We start from the raw sequence: 16,917 nt of genomic DNA, 5'->3' as shown, positions 1-16,917 counted from the left end.
GCGGTCTTGGCCTCATTTCTATGAAAAAAAATAAGGAAACTCGACTCGGACGACCCTGAGCAAGCCGAACACCCACACGATCTTCTCAAGGAAAACGTCACTGATACATTAGCATCGGTCTGATCGGTAAAATAACCGCTCGAGGACACGTTGCAATGGTTTTCTGACACTCGAATGACGAATGGGTTCATGGAAAAACCGATAAGCGAGTAAGCCGAGTCGATCGATAGCCGGTTTTTGCTGCTGTTGAGGACTTGCGGGAGAAATAAGATTTCTGTCGATAAAATCGTCCGTATTAGTAATGAAATGTATAAAGACGATAATAATTAGCGACGAAGCTTGGTGCAATTTTTTTTTTTTTTTGGAGGTTCTGCTTTTTCAAAAATCAACCAAATTGTTTTCTTCTGTTTGTTAAAATTGTAAATTTCTTTCAGCCGCCGCATCATTATCAAGCTTCATCAAGTATTTCTGCTATATTGGCATTGATAAGCACAAGCAATTTTCAGTCTTCTTAAATCTAAACCGAAAACCTGGTCGAAACACTCGATAATTATTTAGAAAAATCTTCGAGTCACATTGAGCTTATAGAGTTTCAAGAGCTAATCATTGATGAAAATTTCATAAAGACGAATTAGAATTGCGTGGAAAAGATTTTAGAGGAAATTTTAAATAGTGTGAAATTTTTAATCCCGACCAAAGAATAAAGAAGAAAAAAATCTTCAATGTCCGTTAGTAAGAAAAAAAAAAAATAAATAAATAAATAAAAAAAAAGAAAATGCAATTTGTACAAGTATTTCGATATCGTTAGTAAATGTGATACACGTTTCAGTTTTTGAATGAAAGTAAAACAAAGGTAGGTCAATCCCAGGGGAAATGACTCCGTTAAATAACGAATTCAAAAGCGGTTACATGTGTCGTTCCAAGTCGGAATTCATTTCGGGTGAAAGTCAAGAGTGTGGTGTAACGCGAAGAAAGGAATAATACCTAGCATTATGGTCGAGAAGGAGTTTGTTGAACCGAACAGTCGGCGCTTTTTCTTCCTCCAGCCAGCACAAGCCTACGAAAGATTTCGTCGAACTGTTGATGATCACGCTCGTCGTCAGTTGCGCCGAATGAAAAAAAAAAAGTATGTCGAGAACTCGAAAATACGTTTTATATCGCTCCAGTTTTTAGTTTTTCGAATTTTTCCAAAGTGTCCGTTTTTTTTTTTTTGCCTCTCACGGAACCAATTTATCGACCAAGTTTGGTTGTTGACATTTCGAATTTGAAAACTTCCGAAAGCGCGAAATTCCTAACTTTGCGCTGACGAAACTTAACCGTAGAGAAATTAATCTTTGACGAAACATCAAAGTTTCGAATGGGAAAAGTTCTCCGACAAGTCAAAGTTCCGAGAGTGCGAAAATGAGAAAATTAAAAAATCTGAAACATCGAAATTCCGAATGATCAAGGATTTTCAATTCAATTGTTGTGACGTATACATTTATGTTAAAATAGGCAGATTCGTCACATGTTATTTTAACTGTAAAACTATCGTTAGCGTTTACAACTAGACCATTTGTAAAATTCTAAGTACGGACCCGCCGAACCTGGTTTATGACTTTAGCCAGGTCAATTCGTACCGCACTGTAGGCAAAACAATATGCTTCGCCGGAACTCTGTAATTAAGCAATAAATACCTTTCCCGATAACAAACGAAGGCAATTCCCGTTTTACAACATTTGGTTGATCCACAGATATGTACGGTAATTAATCCGGACAGAGTGGCCGTGAAAAGGTCGCTTATTGTTTAACTATTAAGAATTGACTTGATCCTTTTACGACCTTTCATGCCATTCCATTCCTATTGACTCTTGACCAATCGTAAAAAATTTCTAACATTCCCACCAATCACAAATCGCAAGACCATTCGATTACTTACTTCCGTCTCCTACCCTTGAACCAAATTTGCTTTTTATTTAGAAAATCTTACTAGATCTTTACCTCTGTCCGAACTCTACTTTTCGGAACTTTGCTCTATCGTAATTTGAATTTTTGGAAAACAAATATTTCGGAACAAGGCGCTTCCGGTACTTTTTCAACTTCCGCTTGCCGATCCGCTTGACAATTTTAAAACTTGATACAACTTCGCGAATCCGTCATACTCTTAGAGTAAAATAGCACCGCCAATATCGCCACGGAATTTTGCCAAGTCGTTTGTCAGGTGGGACAAAGCATGACCGACGTGGAATGATCGATTGTCTGACGTAAGAATATTGTTATTGTTTTACAGACTTGCGTAAGTTTACCTGCCAGCGAGCCGTATTTACCGGCTGCATATTCACAGGGTCAACACGAGCAGATTTGTTAAACTCTGCATCTCAATGTAAACCGAACCTGAAAGTCTTGACTTTCCCTTTTCAGTGCAATTATTACTTCCACGTTAATATATACATATACATATAAAAGAATTAAAATACAGTCGATTTGTTACTACCTTTTTAATAAAATCGTGTAAATATAGTAAACCGACGAATTAATTATTCTCATAGATTTATTTATACATATTAAATAAAAACCTAATCAACTTGACGTATTTTATTCCTCGGAAAGCAGAATAGGCGCAAGCCTTAAAAGCGTCTTTGTAAGCGGTGATAAGTTTCTCAAAATATCTGCACTGCGATCGTCTACCGGCCATTTCGTTCCTAAATTTCGCGATTTTTCCTCACTTTTGCCAAATCTCCTCGTCTGCCAAATATTCCGCTCAACGATTTTTCTGTCCGAATGATCCGATCCGGCGGCTGAAATCAGTGAACAATATTTTCTCAACAGTGTTTGCATAAAACTGACTTTTATCTATACTCTGGGGGTGAGAGAAAAGAGGAGCATCTTAATCGCTAAACGATAAAAAAAAAAAAAAATACAAAATCGTCGCAGGAATTTTGTTTCTATTCGTTGGAAAGGGGGGAAAACGATATGAGAAAAAGAGAAAGGTAAATAAGGTAACTGACCGAATTCCGAAAGCTCAGCAGATGCCGGGCAGCTTGAATCCGATTTTCGGGGGCGGTGGAGGGGGTGGCGGTCCATATCCGGGAATGACGCGATGTCCGGGTGGCCTGGCGACGAAGATTCCGTACTTCCGGGGCGGAGGTTCGGGCGGCAAGGGGGGCGGGAACGACGGTTCCAATACCTGAAAATATCAGGGATGTCGCGAAGTTAGTAAAGATGACGAGATAAATTTGGTACGCAAAAGGATGAAATTTTTTTTTTAATTATTTTCTTTTGATCTAAGGAATAATTGTAACGGCGAACCTTAACGTCTTCCGGTTTTTCCTCCGATGACGTCTGGCCGTCCTCGATCGCCATTTCGCCTTCCGGACCGGAAGCGGGTATTCCCGTGTTAAAAGCGCTCCCCACAGATTTGCACTGAAAATAACCTGTTACGTGTAATTTGCAAGTTTGAAAAATTCCCACGAAGATATTAAGCGACGTTACTTTTCCAAACACTTTTTCCAAATCGCCTATTTTCCGCTCCGTCGCCGTCAGTTCCGCGGTCAATATTTCCAGCTGAGGAAAAGAGAATTATCGTCGTTTAGGTTTTTAATTTTTTTTTCGAAATTTTTTGCCTCCCCTCATATTAGACGCTCACTTCGTTTTCTAGATATGTTTCGATCTGACGTTGCACACCTTTCTGAAATAGGAAGTAAAGCAAGAGATAGATCTGTAGTTTTTCAAATTTCTCATTCTCCCTTTCAACTCGCGCATTTAATTTTTATCCGACTTTGTCAAAAAATTTTACCCACCGTTTTGACAACCACATCCTCGTACTCTAATCGCTTCTTTTTCAGGGTGCTCAAGTCCTCCAATTTCTAGAATCGTCAATCGTTACGATAATTGTGTACAAGTTGAGAATATAAATCGTGACTGTTAGTGAAAAAAGGGAAAACGAAATTATATACGCGCAAACAAATTCGAGCCATTCTCGTTTTCTCATTTCTCTCTATCATAATCATCGTTATTATTATTTAATCTCTCTATTTCTTCCAATTTATCTTCTCTTCGTGGCTCTTACCTTTTATAAATAGATTATGCACGTTCACTGTACAAGCGAATTGATTAACGTCTGCGATTTGAATTGAAAATATGAAATTCGGGTTAAAAACCCAAATAATATTGATATCGTCAAATTTAATTAATTTCTCACTATATTCCGAATACTTAGAATTTTTGTAACCACATTTTATATTTCTACGACAGTCAAACATGAATTATTACTTATCTAACTACCAAGAACGATTTTTTCTTTCATTCTCATCGGCATGGATTTTGTTCCGAAAAAATCGAGCGACTAAAAAAACACTTAAAAATCATTCCCCGTAATGAATGTCTGTACAGGTCATTCGAACATTTGTCCCTCTACTTTTTGGCAATGGGATTAAATAACAGTAACAATAATAATCTGCAGGAAAGTAATTTGCAACAAATTGTACATACGGTTTTATTGTCACGTACAACCGCGACCATTTTCTCGTTTACTTTCTCGATTTGATTGATGACCTGGATGGGAAATTTAAAATAAAAACGGTGAACCGTGATTATTGGTTTATCAGTAGCAATATTCTCTGTATTTGTTAGAGATTAATTGGTCCCTCGTTCGTACCTGGTCGGCGTACCATAAACCGAAATAGAAAAGGCAGTAGGCGAGCATGCAGACGACAAGGTTATCCAGAACATCTTCGCGGATAAACGACTGCCGGATATTAATATCAATGAAAAGTTGATAGTCGATAATGATAACGATGACTGATTTACGAATTAGGCGTGTTACGATGTTTTAGGTTATATTCGATGATAAAGCGGAGAGTATTTTACATGAATTTGACCAACAGTTATGAAAATAGACATGCTCGTTGGTTGAATCATCGTCGCGATTACCTGAGGATCGTAGATATCGAAGTGCTTGATAAAGGGTAAATGTTTGATAAGCCGATAGTAATATCCTTGTCTTCTGTAAAACATACTTTCGGGATGCTGAGAATTGTTTATTCGTCCATCGATATAATTTTTCTCTATAACAGAAGATAAAGAAAGGGAAGGGATAAAAGTAAAATAATTATTTAAAAAAAACCAATCCACGCGACGACAATAAATCGCGATATAATTTACGCCTGTCGCATTACGTGTTTTCACGCAACGCAAACAGACGCGAAGGTCGCAGCGAAAATTTGACGGTCGGAAGGAATGACAAACTGTTGAAAATCGTTATAGATCGCCGATGTAATTACACTCGAAAAGCGTTGTTACGATAAAAGTGTGATTACTCGATTTAACTGATTTATAATATACAACGACGAGTTCAACTTTATTACATAAGACTGAAAGAAAGTCAATTACATTTTGTACCCATTGATGCAAAGGACAAAGATTTCATTGCACAATTTCACGCGATATCCGTTAGTTTATTCAAAATTATATGTGTACAAATCAATTTAGTCCAGGTTTTACAGATAACTAGCGTTTGAACGACCCCGAGTTTGTTTAATCCCGATAAAAATACAGGTGTGTAATAAAAAATAACTATAGTTGCACAGCAATTTGTCCCCACGAATTGTAAACATATTACATACGCGTACGTAAATATATACCGGTAAATATTTACACCGTCTCGAATGAATTCGGTGTAAATATACGTATATTTATACATAGTTCTGTTTGCGCAAGCCGACAAATTTCGGGGCCTAATGTACCGATCCGCGATCGTAGCCGCGAAGCTCCCGGCCTGTGATCGTTACGCGTACGATGTATTATAATATTGTACTCCTGAATGCAGAAGAGGGAAAACACGGGACGACAAGGATCAGAGGTAGGCGAGGACAGAGAGGGAAACCCGACTCGGCCGCAGTCGTTGAACAGGCGTTTGATTGAATCAATATAGATTAGCACATGAAAGGTTCTATCTCGGCGACACTTGCTGGCTCCCATCGAGCCTCGGGGCAGGGTTGACTGACTAAATACCGAGCGGCCTAAACACGGCGGAAGCCGAGGGTGGGACGCCCGATTTGGATCAACTGTCAAAACACTAGAAACTCTGCTTTCAAACACTCCAAGATTCCGTCGCTATCCCGGAGCCCGGAATAATTGTATTCGAATGCCCGCATCGACTCAACGACGAGGAGGAAACCATTCGACGATTGGCGAGAAAATTCCTAGCGAGAAACCGTGACGATTCGTCGAAACGCGAGGCTCGACGGTTAAGCGGTTTTCAAATGAGAGCCGTTCGAATCTTTAACGGTCGCGCACCGCGCCGGCCAATCAACAACGATCACGTGACGCGACGGCGCGACGCGATTGGCTTCCTTCGATTCGCTCTAATTCAAAAACCGCGGGGGCTAAGAATTTGCGTTTTTAGGAACGCTTCGTTGCTGCGATCACGACGATTTTTACATCGGGCGAAAGGCAAATACGGCGGAAAATTCTTAGCGTAGGACGGATAGCTGCGAGGTTGTTGGGTGCAGGGTGCGTATCACCGATTATTGTGAAATTGATGTTGGCTGGTTTGAATATTTGACGAAGGAGGCGGTAATTCTGCATCGCTGATATCATAATTGACTCGCCGCGCGCACTGTGCGTACGCTTGTAATTTTCATCGTGCAATTTTGTATGATTGCAGTAATTGGATCTATGCTGCACCGGCGGCAGCGACAGTTTGACATGCATCGCAGTTACAGGTAGGTATAACAAGTACGTATGTACATATTTACGCAGCCGACAATAAACGCTTCTACGATACTATCAACCCGTCGAAAGTGCCTCGACGATTATAAAACCATAAAGATCAAATCGCTTTCGAACTTGTAACGTTGCGTATACGGGGTATAAAGTTTTAAACAAAGCAGCAAAACGAAATGTTTCGGTGATCGTGGACATAGAGAGAGTGAAAATAGGTACGCTGCGTAAAAGTGACACAGCCAAGATTTGAACATTGGATAATGGAGTTTTCGAGATAATCGACCGTCTGTCAAATTTCTAAAGTATAGTTGATCCGAGTTTGCATATTTTAATCTACGAGTCGTATCGACATCGTGAATCGGATATTTATTCCCTATCTCTGTTTCAATTTTTTAACACCCAGGTACGTTAATTAGATTAAAAATTTGTTTCAACGACGCACTGAAAACAAACGGATCGTTTTAAACCTCTGAAATTTTCTGGGGTTCTAACGTAAGTAGCGAATCGAAAAGCTCTTTAAAAAAAAAAAAAACTAATCCTTCAACTAACCTATTTCCCAAAATATTTATCAGTTCGTTGAAAACTTCAAAGAATTTCATTTCTCATTAATTTTCACATTGTCCGAAAAATGACACTCTGTACATGAATAAATTCCGAGCTTTAGAATTGCGACATTTCTGATCATACATTGCGATTTTCATACGTTTCTCTTTTTCTTCGTTCTATACTCCCCCTCTTGATTATCTTGTTCTCTCTACTATTCTGTTGTTTCAATATATCTCTGGCATCAATCTATTCAATTTCACTCGAGGAAAACGACCGACTGTATGCATCAACTAGACAATCATAAACTCGAGGCAAAGCGGGCAGCTGAATGTGGCGGTAAGGGGGGGGGGGGGGGGGGGGGTAGACATTTGGCGTTGTAAAATTGTGAAAAACACGGTGATTCGGTATTATTTCCGATGTTTTGTAAAACGCCACGTGAAATAGGTCTAAGGAAATATTCGTATCGCTTTCAAATCAGCGTGCATGCATCAACAAGTTCTTCCTCATCGCCATTAAACTGCATAGCCGTATCATCGCTTATATATTATTTTCACCGCGATTAACATGCCGCGCGTGCAGACAGGTATGGGTTTACGTACGCATATCGAGTTGTAAAAAAATTACCCCCTGAACGAAATGTAATACCTTTGTTTTTCACCACCTGCATTTATCATGAGTCACGTTTGCCCAAAAAATTTGTATCAACGATCTCCATCCCTTGAAATATACGTACGATAAATACCCTTTCCTCTTGAATATTGAAAGGAGAGAAACAACGCCGTCATTTTTTTTTTTTTTTTTTTCTTTCTTCGGATTTCAACACAGTGGAGAAAAATTGTGCAGAAACTAAATATTGAAATCCGACCACCCGCGTCCAGGAATTAGTTACTTCCAATAATTAGCGATCACTTTTACTGCCTCGTTCATTTTTCTCCCCCTTCCCCTCCTCGATCCTTCTCATCCGATAAGGGTGAACCAAAGATGAGCCCGGAGCGTGTCCTTAGGTGACTCTGCGAAGTGTGTACCTGGTCCCCGGAGGATCAGAGGGATGTCTGACGTCGAAACAGGGAAGAAAGTAGAGACTTCTGAATGTGAGATGGGCGGGGTTCTCTTGATTATCTAATTAATTAACCTCAATCGAAACGATGAGTAATTTCTCGCTCCGGTAACGTCTGAACGTCACAGAGCGATTTCCGCTCGGCTTCCTGCCGAATCGATTACGCCTGTTCCGAACGATGAACCCCTCCACCCCCGCCCGCCCCCGTCACAAACACCAAGACGGCACCCTCTCGCTTTTCGAAAAAAAAAACCAACCTTTCATCTGTTGGCGAATTGGGAAAAGTTGTCGGTAACATTGAACGTGCAAATCATTGTTTCAATCCCCGATTCAATGTTTCATACACTTTTTCTTCGATCAGACGTCAACATAAGCAAACTGTACTGGTAAAAATTTCATTGAGTACATACCGCCATAGTTGTGTATATATATATATATAATAAAAAAAAAAAAAACCTAATTTATAGCCGAAGGGTCTGTGAAATTTATTTTTGAATTAAGTTCGCCATCGGAATTCAAATTTTTCCTTCTATTATGTTTTAAATTGTTGTCACTCAGCTGCCTCCAATGATGGGATCTTGTTCCTGTAAGCAATTTGTAGAGAATCAAATTCTTGAGGAAAGTTTCCTCGAGTAAAATTTGTAGCTTAAATAGTTCAAAAACCCTGAGTCAGCTCGGCTCGAAAGTCAAGTTTGTGTAAGAATTTACTTTTAAACTTCTTTAGTCGCTGAATTACTGACTTTACAAACAAAATTTGAACGACAGATTTGTAGGTAATTTAATTCTGTAGAAAAATGTTTTCACAGCAGAGTCTGCAGCTTCAACAATTTACAAACTACCTCTTGAAACTCAATTTTACGTAAAAATTCATCCTTAAACGTCTCTACATGTATATGTATTGGTGACTAAATTATCGATTTTACAAGAAAAACGATCACGAGATCTCTGTGACGAATTTGACTATAACAGGTTTTTCGGGTATGAACGAAAACAAAGAAGAAAGAATTTTCTTTCCAACGAAACACCCGAAAGACAGGAACATTAAACCTTCAACCCTTAGATGCAACTTCCAATTAGATTCTGGGAGCGATGATTCGAGGATTGAATTGGCTTTCACAAAGCGTAGATTGAGGCGAAAAGTACCAATTCGCGTTCGAGATTTGAGTAGTTGGAAAGTAGTAAGAAACCTAGAAACTGGAGGGCAGTAAAACGAGTAGATACTGAAAGGTGAGTCAACTCTCTCGCCTCGCGTATAACCGGAGTCACCTGTTTAACCGTGTAAACAAGTGTGGGTACCAGTATTTGGCTCGAGAACAAGTCGAACCTGATAACTGACAATTGGAAGAGAGAAAGGAACACCTGTCGCATTCCACCAACCGAACCCCGTGATTCCTTTGATCGGTTCTCCGCCCGAAATCTGCAGGATTATGACAAGTTCGTGTCACGTTTTTGTTGTTTTTTTTTCTTCTCCCTTTCTTTCTTTCTTTTTTTTTTTTTTGTTATGCCGCCAATCGATTCACGCCGCAGTCATGGGGACGCAAACTTAGGGAGGCGTCACTGAGTGCCGTTCAACCGTGAATATAATCCATCTGAATCATCCCTGATTTAATCTAAAACGATTCAACAATAGCGAACTGCCACTGCCCGTTGCACTTTGCAAACGCGACGTCGTCACCCTGTTGGATCAAAATTAAGGATGTGTGAAACCCCAACGGCATTAGGACCTCGAGCATCATATGTTGCCGGCTCAGGTTCGGCCAAATCGGATATAATAAAATAAATAGTCCAAGAGAAAAAATAATCCCCGTAGTTGTCGAGTTGGTAATGATACAAGTGCCTAGCTACAAGTAAAAGCATCCGATTTCTCTTTATCTGCAAACTTTCTTCCCAGTCACTGCGTGTCCGGATTTAACATTTTCATGGAATTTAAAATTTCCATCTCCCAGCCTTATTGTCACAGTTTATTTACAGCTTCAAATAATCTTTATACTTCGTATAAACCCAAGAATCATTGACTAACAATTTTCGGCCAGAATCATCGAACTTTTATAGTATTTTCGATTTTACATTCGCCGTATTGGATCCGCCATCTTGGATTTAGAAATAATCAAATCCTGACCTCAGATTCTTGATCAGCGATCCCAAAAACCTTCGGGTTACAAAATTCATGCCAAAATATGGAGTTAAAAAATGTGCGACTGAAAGGGTTAAGTAATAATCGAAAACGCTATTCGCTTTGCAGGTGAGTAATTATTTCAACGTTTCAATAACTTCAGCTCAACGTAACTGAACTCGTCCTTTATCATCCGTTCGACTTTCTCACCGCGATCTTTATGCCCTACGTGCCAACAATAATAACAACAGCAATAACGATGCGTTCTTAAACATCATCTGCGAGCAATTATAGGAAAGATTCAGAGATTTGTCGAGGGGATCGGAACAGGATTGCAGGGTGAAAAAATGTGCAACTTGACCGAACTAGTGTGCGGATTGTACGTGCAGACAAGGATGGACTCGAGGGTGTTGGGCGTAGCGGAAGAGTCTAGTGGATATTGGAAGGAGGGTTGGGTGTCAGTCAAAGGTTAACCAACCATAAGAGGGGCCATTGTCCGTATAATACATATATAGAAACGAAATATATATAAGAGAGAAGATAGAAATACAGAAACTAGGGTGTTGCCGAATATTCGTCGCGCTGCGGATCCTCCTCCCCCTATCCGAACGAAACAGGGGATCCACTGATTACATGTCAACTTGGATATATCCACTCTCTGCGGACAATATGCAGCGTCCCCCCCCCCCCCTCCCCTCCTACCACCTTCTCTTCAAATTGAAATTAATTTGAGTGGTTTTTCCTTCTCGCTGAAGCCGCACGACGAATCTCAACCGACACCCTACGCACCCTTCGTATCTGTTTAGGAACGTATTATACACCTATCGTATGTTGCGATAAGAATTGAGATTAGAGTTCAAAGGAAAATAAAAAATACGTTTAGGAAGAAAATATATCGGTGATGATAAAAAAAAAAAAAATTAAACAAAAACACAGCAAACGATCACGAAACTTTCGCTTTGTACAGAATACTAGGAGTGTACAGTCAATTCGGATTTTCATTCCTTACGAACCGTTGATTTGTCCGAGGACATCGAATTCAAGAAAGTAAGGAACAAAAAAATGTACTGAGACGGGGTTACAAAAAAAAAAAATTTACTCCTTCGAGCCGGATTTGAACCAGCGACCTATGGATGTCTCTCTTTCGTTATCTCGCCAACTACAGTCCACCGCTCTACCAACTGAGCTATCGAAGGCTGTAGGATGGAGTTGCAAAATTAATAAGATCACCGTTTCACCGATCAAAGGTTCGACCCATTTTTATCTTCCTCGATGCCGCCTATCTTTTCAACTCGGATAACGGCGGGAATATCCGCGTATGATGAAATCTATTTTGTTACGGTGATGAAATTGCCAACTTGGTGAATTTGCCGGGGAGTTGAAGAGAAACAAACAAATAATACCGAAATCGCGTTTTCGCCCGAATGAAAAAGAGCGGGAAAGCGTGGCCGCGGGTCGTAAAATCATCGAGATGGGGTAGTGTTTTAGTGTTTTCGTGATAGCGACTCGCCGTGAACCGGGAATAGGGGGGGCTTAACTGCTCGGAGAAATTGATCCATGTACATGCAATGTCCCGCACACCTAATTACTGGCCATCGGTGAATAATCCAGGAAGCGCGAATGCGCGCGAGCAGAATAAACGACGGTCGCCGTGCGACAAACGAGCGGGAAAATGTGGCGCCATTTTCAAACGGCGAATTACCGCGCGATGCGGATCCGTTAACGAGAGAATAAGAGAGCGTGATCCGACCTACCTTGAATAATTCAAGGGGTCAGCAATTCCGAGTTGCAAAGAAGAAACGCGTCTCCGGTTATTCCAGACCGATATATCCGGCATACCAGCACGCTTTTAGGCATGTGCGTGTTACGTGGATTTTACGAACGCCGATGAGGGGGACGAGACGCGATCGTTTTTACGCCCGGAGGAGTTTCGGGCATAAAAATTTCGCGTCTTGTTTAAACGGCGGCCCCCCATTCGTCGATGGAAACTGGAAAGCGTGGCCTAATAACATTTTTACGATGAAACTTATTCCGCGCGGCTGTGGAACGGGGAAGAAGGAAAAGCAGGAGGAAGAGGTCTAAGATGAGGGGGGGGGGCTTGTAATAAAAGACATTATAATTGCCGTGACGGACGTAAATCTTAAATATCAGACTTTTATGACTCGAGGTAACCGGGGGCGAGGAAATTGGCCCAAGATGCTGTACGGATTTATTGGAAATATATTCGAGGAGACGCGAGATCGGTTTAAAACCATTTCGGTACCCCTTCTTCGGGAAAAATGATCGAGAGATTCGAAACTTGAACGGTTTTCGAACGCAAAACTAACAGAGCTCTCGACGATCGGCCGATCCGCGCATCCGGCCACGCGCATCCTTCGCTCCCATTGGCCGTCCAGGGCACGAAACACGAAACGCCTGGACAAACTGAGCAATTTTACGGAACCACGATTGCAGGGTGATTTCGTTCTCTTCTCGGGGGCAATCAATTGAATTGAACTCGAAGAACGCGCGGTGCTTGAGACGACAGGGTGACTTTTTTTTTACGCCTTTGCATACAAGGGAGTTCAGAACCGCGGGGCTTTCTCTCGAGCCTCTGTGTCATAAACAATAAAGATTCGCGTCATAACTCGAACGTATCACATTTTATTTAATTGCCTGCACGAGGCTAGGGATGGAATGGGGATTTTTCTTCGTTCTTGCGGGGTGCGGCGACGGTGGATGTTCGTGTGCATAATATTATTTATTGCTAAGAAGCTGTTAAAGTTTAACGTTCTCGAGAGGAAGCGCCTTTTACCCCCCACGTATATGTACGTATATATGAACGGTATTGCACCGCGGGCGTTTCACTTCGAAAATTAAACTCAATAAAATGTTTGTTATCCAATCAAGTCTCCGTCTTTAATGTCCCTGAATTTGTAGAAAGCGATCTTAGACCTGACAGTATAACGTATTATCCTCGGGGATAAGACATCCGCCGGGGCTCCATAACTAAGGGTTCTAAATTAGTTATGCCCTCCGTCCCCTTTCCCCTTTCCATCCCGAGGAAAACGATGAGCTCGCCCCATATTCCCGGGCTCTAAACGATTTCGCTTCAATTTTAACGCCACCGGATCTACAATAAAACCGATATAAAACCCACAACTCGAGCATGTAGGTATGAAGTATAATTCGGATGAAAATAATTACTGTTAGTCGGTGCGGGTCGCGAATCGTTTTGCCAATCGCGATTCGTTTAATCCATCGTTGGTTTTTTCCTTGTTTTTTTTTTTTTTATCTATTTTTTTTTTAACCCAAATCTTCTTCCTCTTCGACTCGGCTACCTTCGGTGCTCTTAACATCCGCCAGCAGCCTCTCCTCGTCATCTCGGTTACGCGAAGTTCTGCTCGTTAACCGCAGCGTAGAAGCTCTTCTCTTATTATATACCGGTGCTGCCGGTGCTATTCCTTAACTGCGAGAGGCGGGAGGGATGATGCCGTTTAAATTTAAATTGGGAAAGTATTTTACGATCGAAGCGAGATTTTGATGGGGCTGTTGTCACATCTTGATGAACTAACTTGAGAGCGGTAATAATCTTTCAAAACTGTTTACGATAACGTCGACTTGAATTTTATAGAGAAAAATCTTCAATAAACTCTTCCTATCTCTCTCTCTCTCTTTCTCTCTCGATTTTATTACGAACTCGAGACTACAGGTGCGCAAAATTTTATAATATATACCTCATCCCTTTCCTCTCTCTCTCTCTCTCTCTCTCTCTCTCTCTCTCTCTCTCTCTCTATAGCTATTTTATTTATATACCTATATATACAACCTGCCTGCTCGCTCACTGTCTCTCTCTCTCTCTCTCTCTCTGAAGCTAAAATTAATTATAAGTAGTATGTAAGTCTGATATCTCAAAACGTACTCTCTCACTTTGTACCCGCGGATGCATATGTCCTAGTACAATAAAAATATGTTCTTTCTTTCTTTCTTTTCTCTCTCTCTCTCTGGTTTTTCGATCACGAACGCTTGCAGACGCGATACTAATTTCAATTTATATTATTGTTATTATTATATTGAATGAAAAATAAGTTATTCGTAAAACCTGTTTCACTCGTATCGTATACCACCTATAAGTATATGCGCAAGGCATGCGTATGGTTATACAGATCAGAAATTTACTTAGTTTCATGCTGTTTTTTTGTTCTTAACAATACACAGATCCTCTTTCTTACGATAAAATTAACAATAGAAAATAATGTTGGGTTAAAAGAATAAGAAGCGTGAGAAATAGAAGAAAAAAAAATATTCCTAAGGTCCCACCGAGATTTGAACTCGGATCGCTGGATTCAAAGTCCAGAGTGCTAACCATTACACCATGGGACCTCGATATTCGATTGTCTGAACTGTTTGTACAAGAATTGATACAGCGAGAGAAGGCTCATCGTAGGCAAATTACTTTTACAAAACCGAATAAAATTAAATAAAAACGTCGCGCATGCTCACTTTGGTATTTGTATCGATACGTGATTGAGTATACGTTAGAAGAAGGTGAATAAGTAATGAAACAAAAAAAAAAAAAAATGTGATATAGAATATATTACGATAACCTAACTCAACCTCGAATGCTTGAATAGATAAGACGCATTATTGCAATTGAATAAACAAGCATGCTCGATTCTTGGAACGATTAAACGTTGCTCTATTTCTAAGTGTACATTTTTCTTCTTTTTGACCACACTATTATCTATAATTAGACGCATAATTTAACTATGAAATTTTATCTCTCGCTGGCAAGATAAATTACGAATTAAAATAACGGAATATCAATGAGTGAGATAATAAATTTAACGTCTGTTTGTAATTGTGAATATAAAACATAACGTCGGAAGATGCAATTATAGAAGAACCGATATGCATACGCATAATTACGTATATGTAATAACTGACAAACGATGCAAGATATCGCGTTAACGATAATTAAACAAATTGCAACAAGCCAGAGGATTTTACACGAAGGAATTCTCTTATCGCTTTTTCAATTCTAAAAATTATTTCGTCACTTTTACCGATACACAAGTATTTGTATCGTAATTCTACAATTGCCTCAAATAACCACGAATAATTCAATTGCTAAATATTACAACTAATTATAATACATCGCGTAGCGATTTTTTTTTTTTGAAACTTGTCTCTTAGTTTTTTTTTCCCAGCTGTGTTATAGATGTATATGTACACTGTAAAACCCCCTTCGGAAAGGAAAAGCGTCGGTGTATATAATATATTATACCTATACCTACGTGCCGAGTAAAGTTGGCTCTTCGCGAAGTATCAGCAGCCCCTAATTGAACGGATGTTGGCAATAAATATGCCGTTGCACTTGAAGGGTGATTTTTATAATAGCTCGGGTAACGAAACTATATACGACACACTATCGTACATGCACATATACACAGCCTTATACACACGCACAGTGATATTCTATGGGACGGGAGTTTGTTGCGCAGGGTTCGTACACCGGAAACCGGAAATGCGAAGCTATCGATGCGACGTAACCCCCAGAGCTCTTTTGAATAATGCGCGCGCTTGCGTCCGCCCCGCAAGTTTTTTTTCAACTTTACACAATTGCGAATTGTAATAGGCATTTAATGCGCGCATAAGGACAGATATGACATATGTACATTGTATACAGATGTGCATAACAACATTAGGTGTATGGAACGAGCGGTGAATATTTCAACACAATGTCCGTCAAAAGTTTAAAACCTCCTTTTTTTAAACGATTAAAATTTGCGTCGTCGTGTAATTTTCGTGTTTTGAAATTCGGTCGTTGACAAAAAAAAAAAAAAAAGAAAAAAAAGAAGAAGAAAAATGTTCTAAAATTGTGATAATGCTCAGGAAGCATGGTGAAAAAAAAAAAAAAATAAAAAAATAAAAAATTTGTGCAACTACATTTTCATTATTATCATTTCGTTTTGTTTTCGGGATGCTTGCAATGTAAAAGGAATAATCCAAGAGTCGTGCAATATTTGAAAATGTGGTAAAAAAAAAGAAATAAATATTCAAACATTCGTATAATATAAAGATCGTAACCCTGCAGTGTCGATAAACGCAAGATTTAAAATACAGGTTGCTTTGACTTTGATGATAAATTGAAGGGGAAGAGAAACGAAGGTGAGGGAAATGAGAGAAAGAAAGGTCCTCGAGACGGGAAGATATCTGCAATTGAGGCGAAAAAAAAAAAGAGGGGGAGACGGCATAAAAATTAACCCTGGATTCATCTCCGCGGCTTTTCTTCCCTCAAGGAGAAGCGGCGCAGCAGCGGCATCATCGGTAGGTATACATCGAGCCTTGGTAACGTGAATCTCATTAGTTCTGCCTTGGCGCATGTAGTTGCGGAGGCTGCGGTACATAGCGTCACTTTGATGTCACCCGACGTCACCGAGACGCCCCGGGCATCCAGAACATGCGACGCCATTACCGTTCCCGTCATTATTGCCGTTGTTGTTATCATTATTAC

The 16,917-nt window shown here is 40.0% G+C and overlaps 1 protein-coding gene and 2 non-coding genes across 3 annotated transcripts in view; all 3 read right to left on the bottom strand.

Moving 5' to 3' along the window:
- Nucleotides 1–2,645: 2,645 nt before the first annotated feature.
- Nucleotides 2,646–16,917, bottom strand: part of LOC124219289 (uncharacterized) — a 42,088-nt gene continuing 27,816 nt past the window's right edge. Inside the window, exons 2-10 of the mRNA XM_046626636.2 lie at nucleotides 4,912–5,045; nucleotides 4,637–4,726; nucleotides 4,471–4,533; nucleotides 3,780–3,845; nucleotides 3,626–3,667; nucleotides 3,472–3,543; nucleotides 3,289–3,402; nucleotides 2,988–3,166; nucleotides 2,646–2,777 (exon numbers count right to left, since the gene is read on the bottom strand). Of these exons, the coding sequence (XP_046482592.1) occupies nucleotides 3,002–3,166; nucleotides 3,289–3,402; nucleotides 3,472–3,543; nucleotides 3,626–3,667; nucleotides 3,780–3,845; nucleotides 4,471–4,533; nucleotides 4,637–4,726; nucleotides 4,912–4,995 (696 nt within the window). The 5' untranslated portion in view covers nucleotides 4,996–5,045 and the 3' untranslated portion in view covers nucleotides 2,646–2,777; nucleotides 2,988–3,001. The remainder of the gene's footprint in view (nucleotides 2,778–2,987; nucleotides 3,167–3,288; nucleotides 3,403–3,471; nucleotides 3,544–3,625; nucleotides 3,668–3,779; nucleotides 3,846–4,470; nucleotides 4,534–4,636; nucleotides 4,727–4,911; nucleotides 5,046–16,917) is intronic.
- On the bottom strand, nucleotides 11,521–11,617 carry TRNAY-GUA (transfer RNA tyrosine (anticodon GUA)). Its single transcript has 2 exons — nucleotides 11,581–11,617; nucleotides 11,521–11,556 (listed from the first exon to the last, which is right to left on the bottom strand). It is a non-coding gene; the product is annotated as a tRNA-Tyr (tRNA).
- TRNAQ-UUG (transfer RNA glutamine (anticodon UUG)) lies at nucleotides 14,712–14,783 on the bottom strand. The gene has a single exon. It is a non-coding gene; the product is annotated as a tRNA-Gln (tRNA).

Source organism: Neodiprion pinetum, chromosome 5 (genome assembly GCF_021155775.2).
Source record: "Neodiprion pinetum isolate iyNeoPine1 chromosome 5, iyNeoPine1.2, whole genome shotgun sequence".
NCBI classification, from domain to species: Eukaryota; Metazoa; Arthropoda; class Insecta; order Hymenoptera; family Diprionidae; genus Neodiprion; species Neodiprion pinetum.
This window is presented reverse-complemented; position numbering and strand designations above follow the sequence as displayed.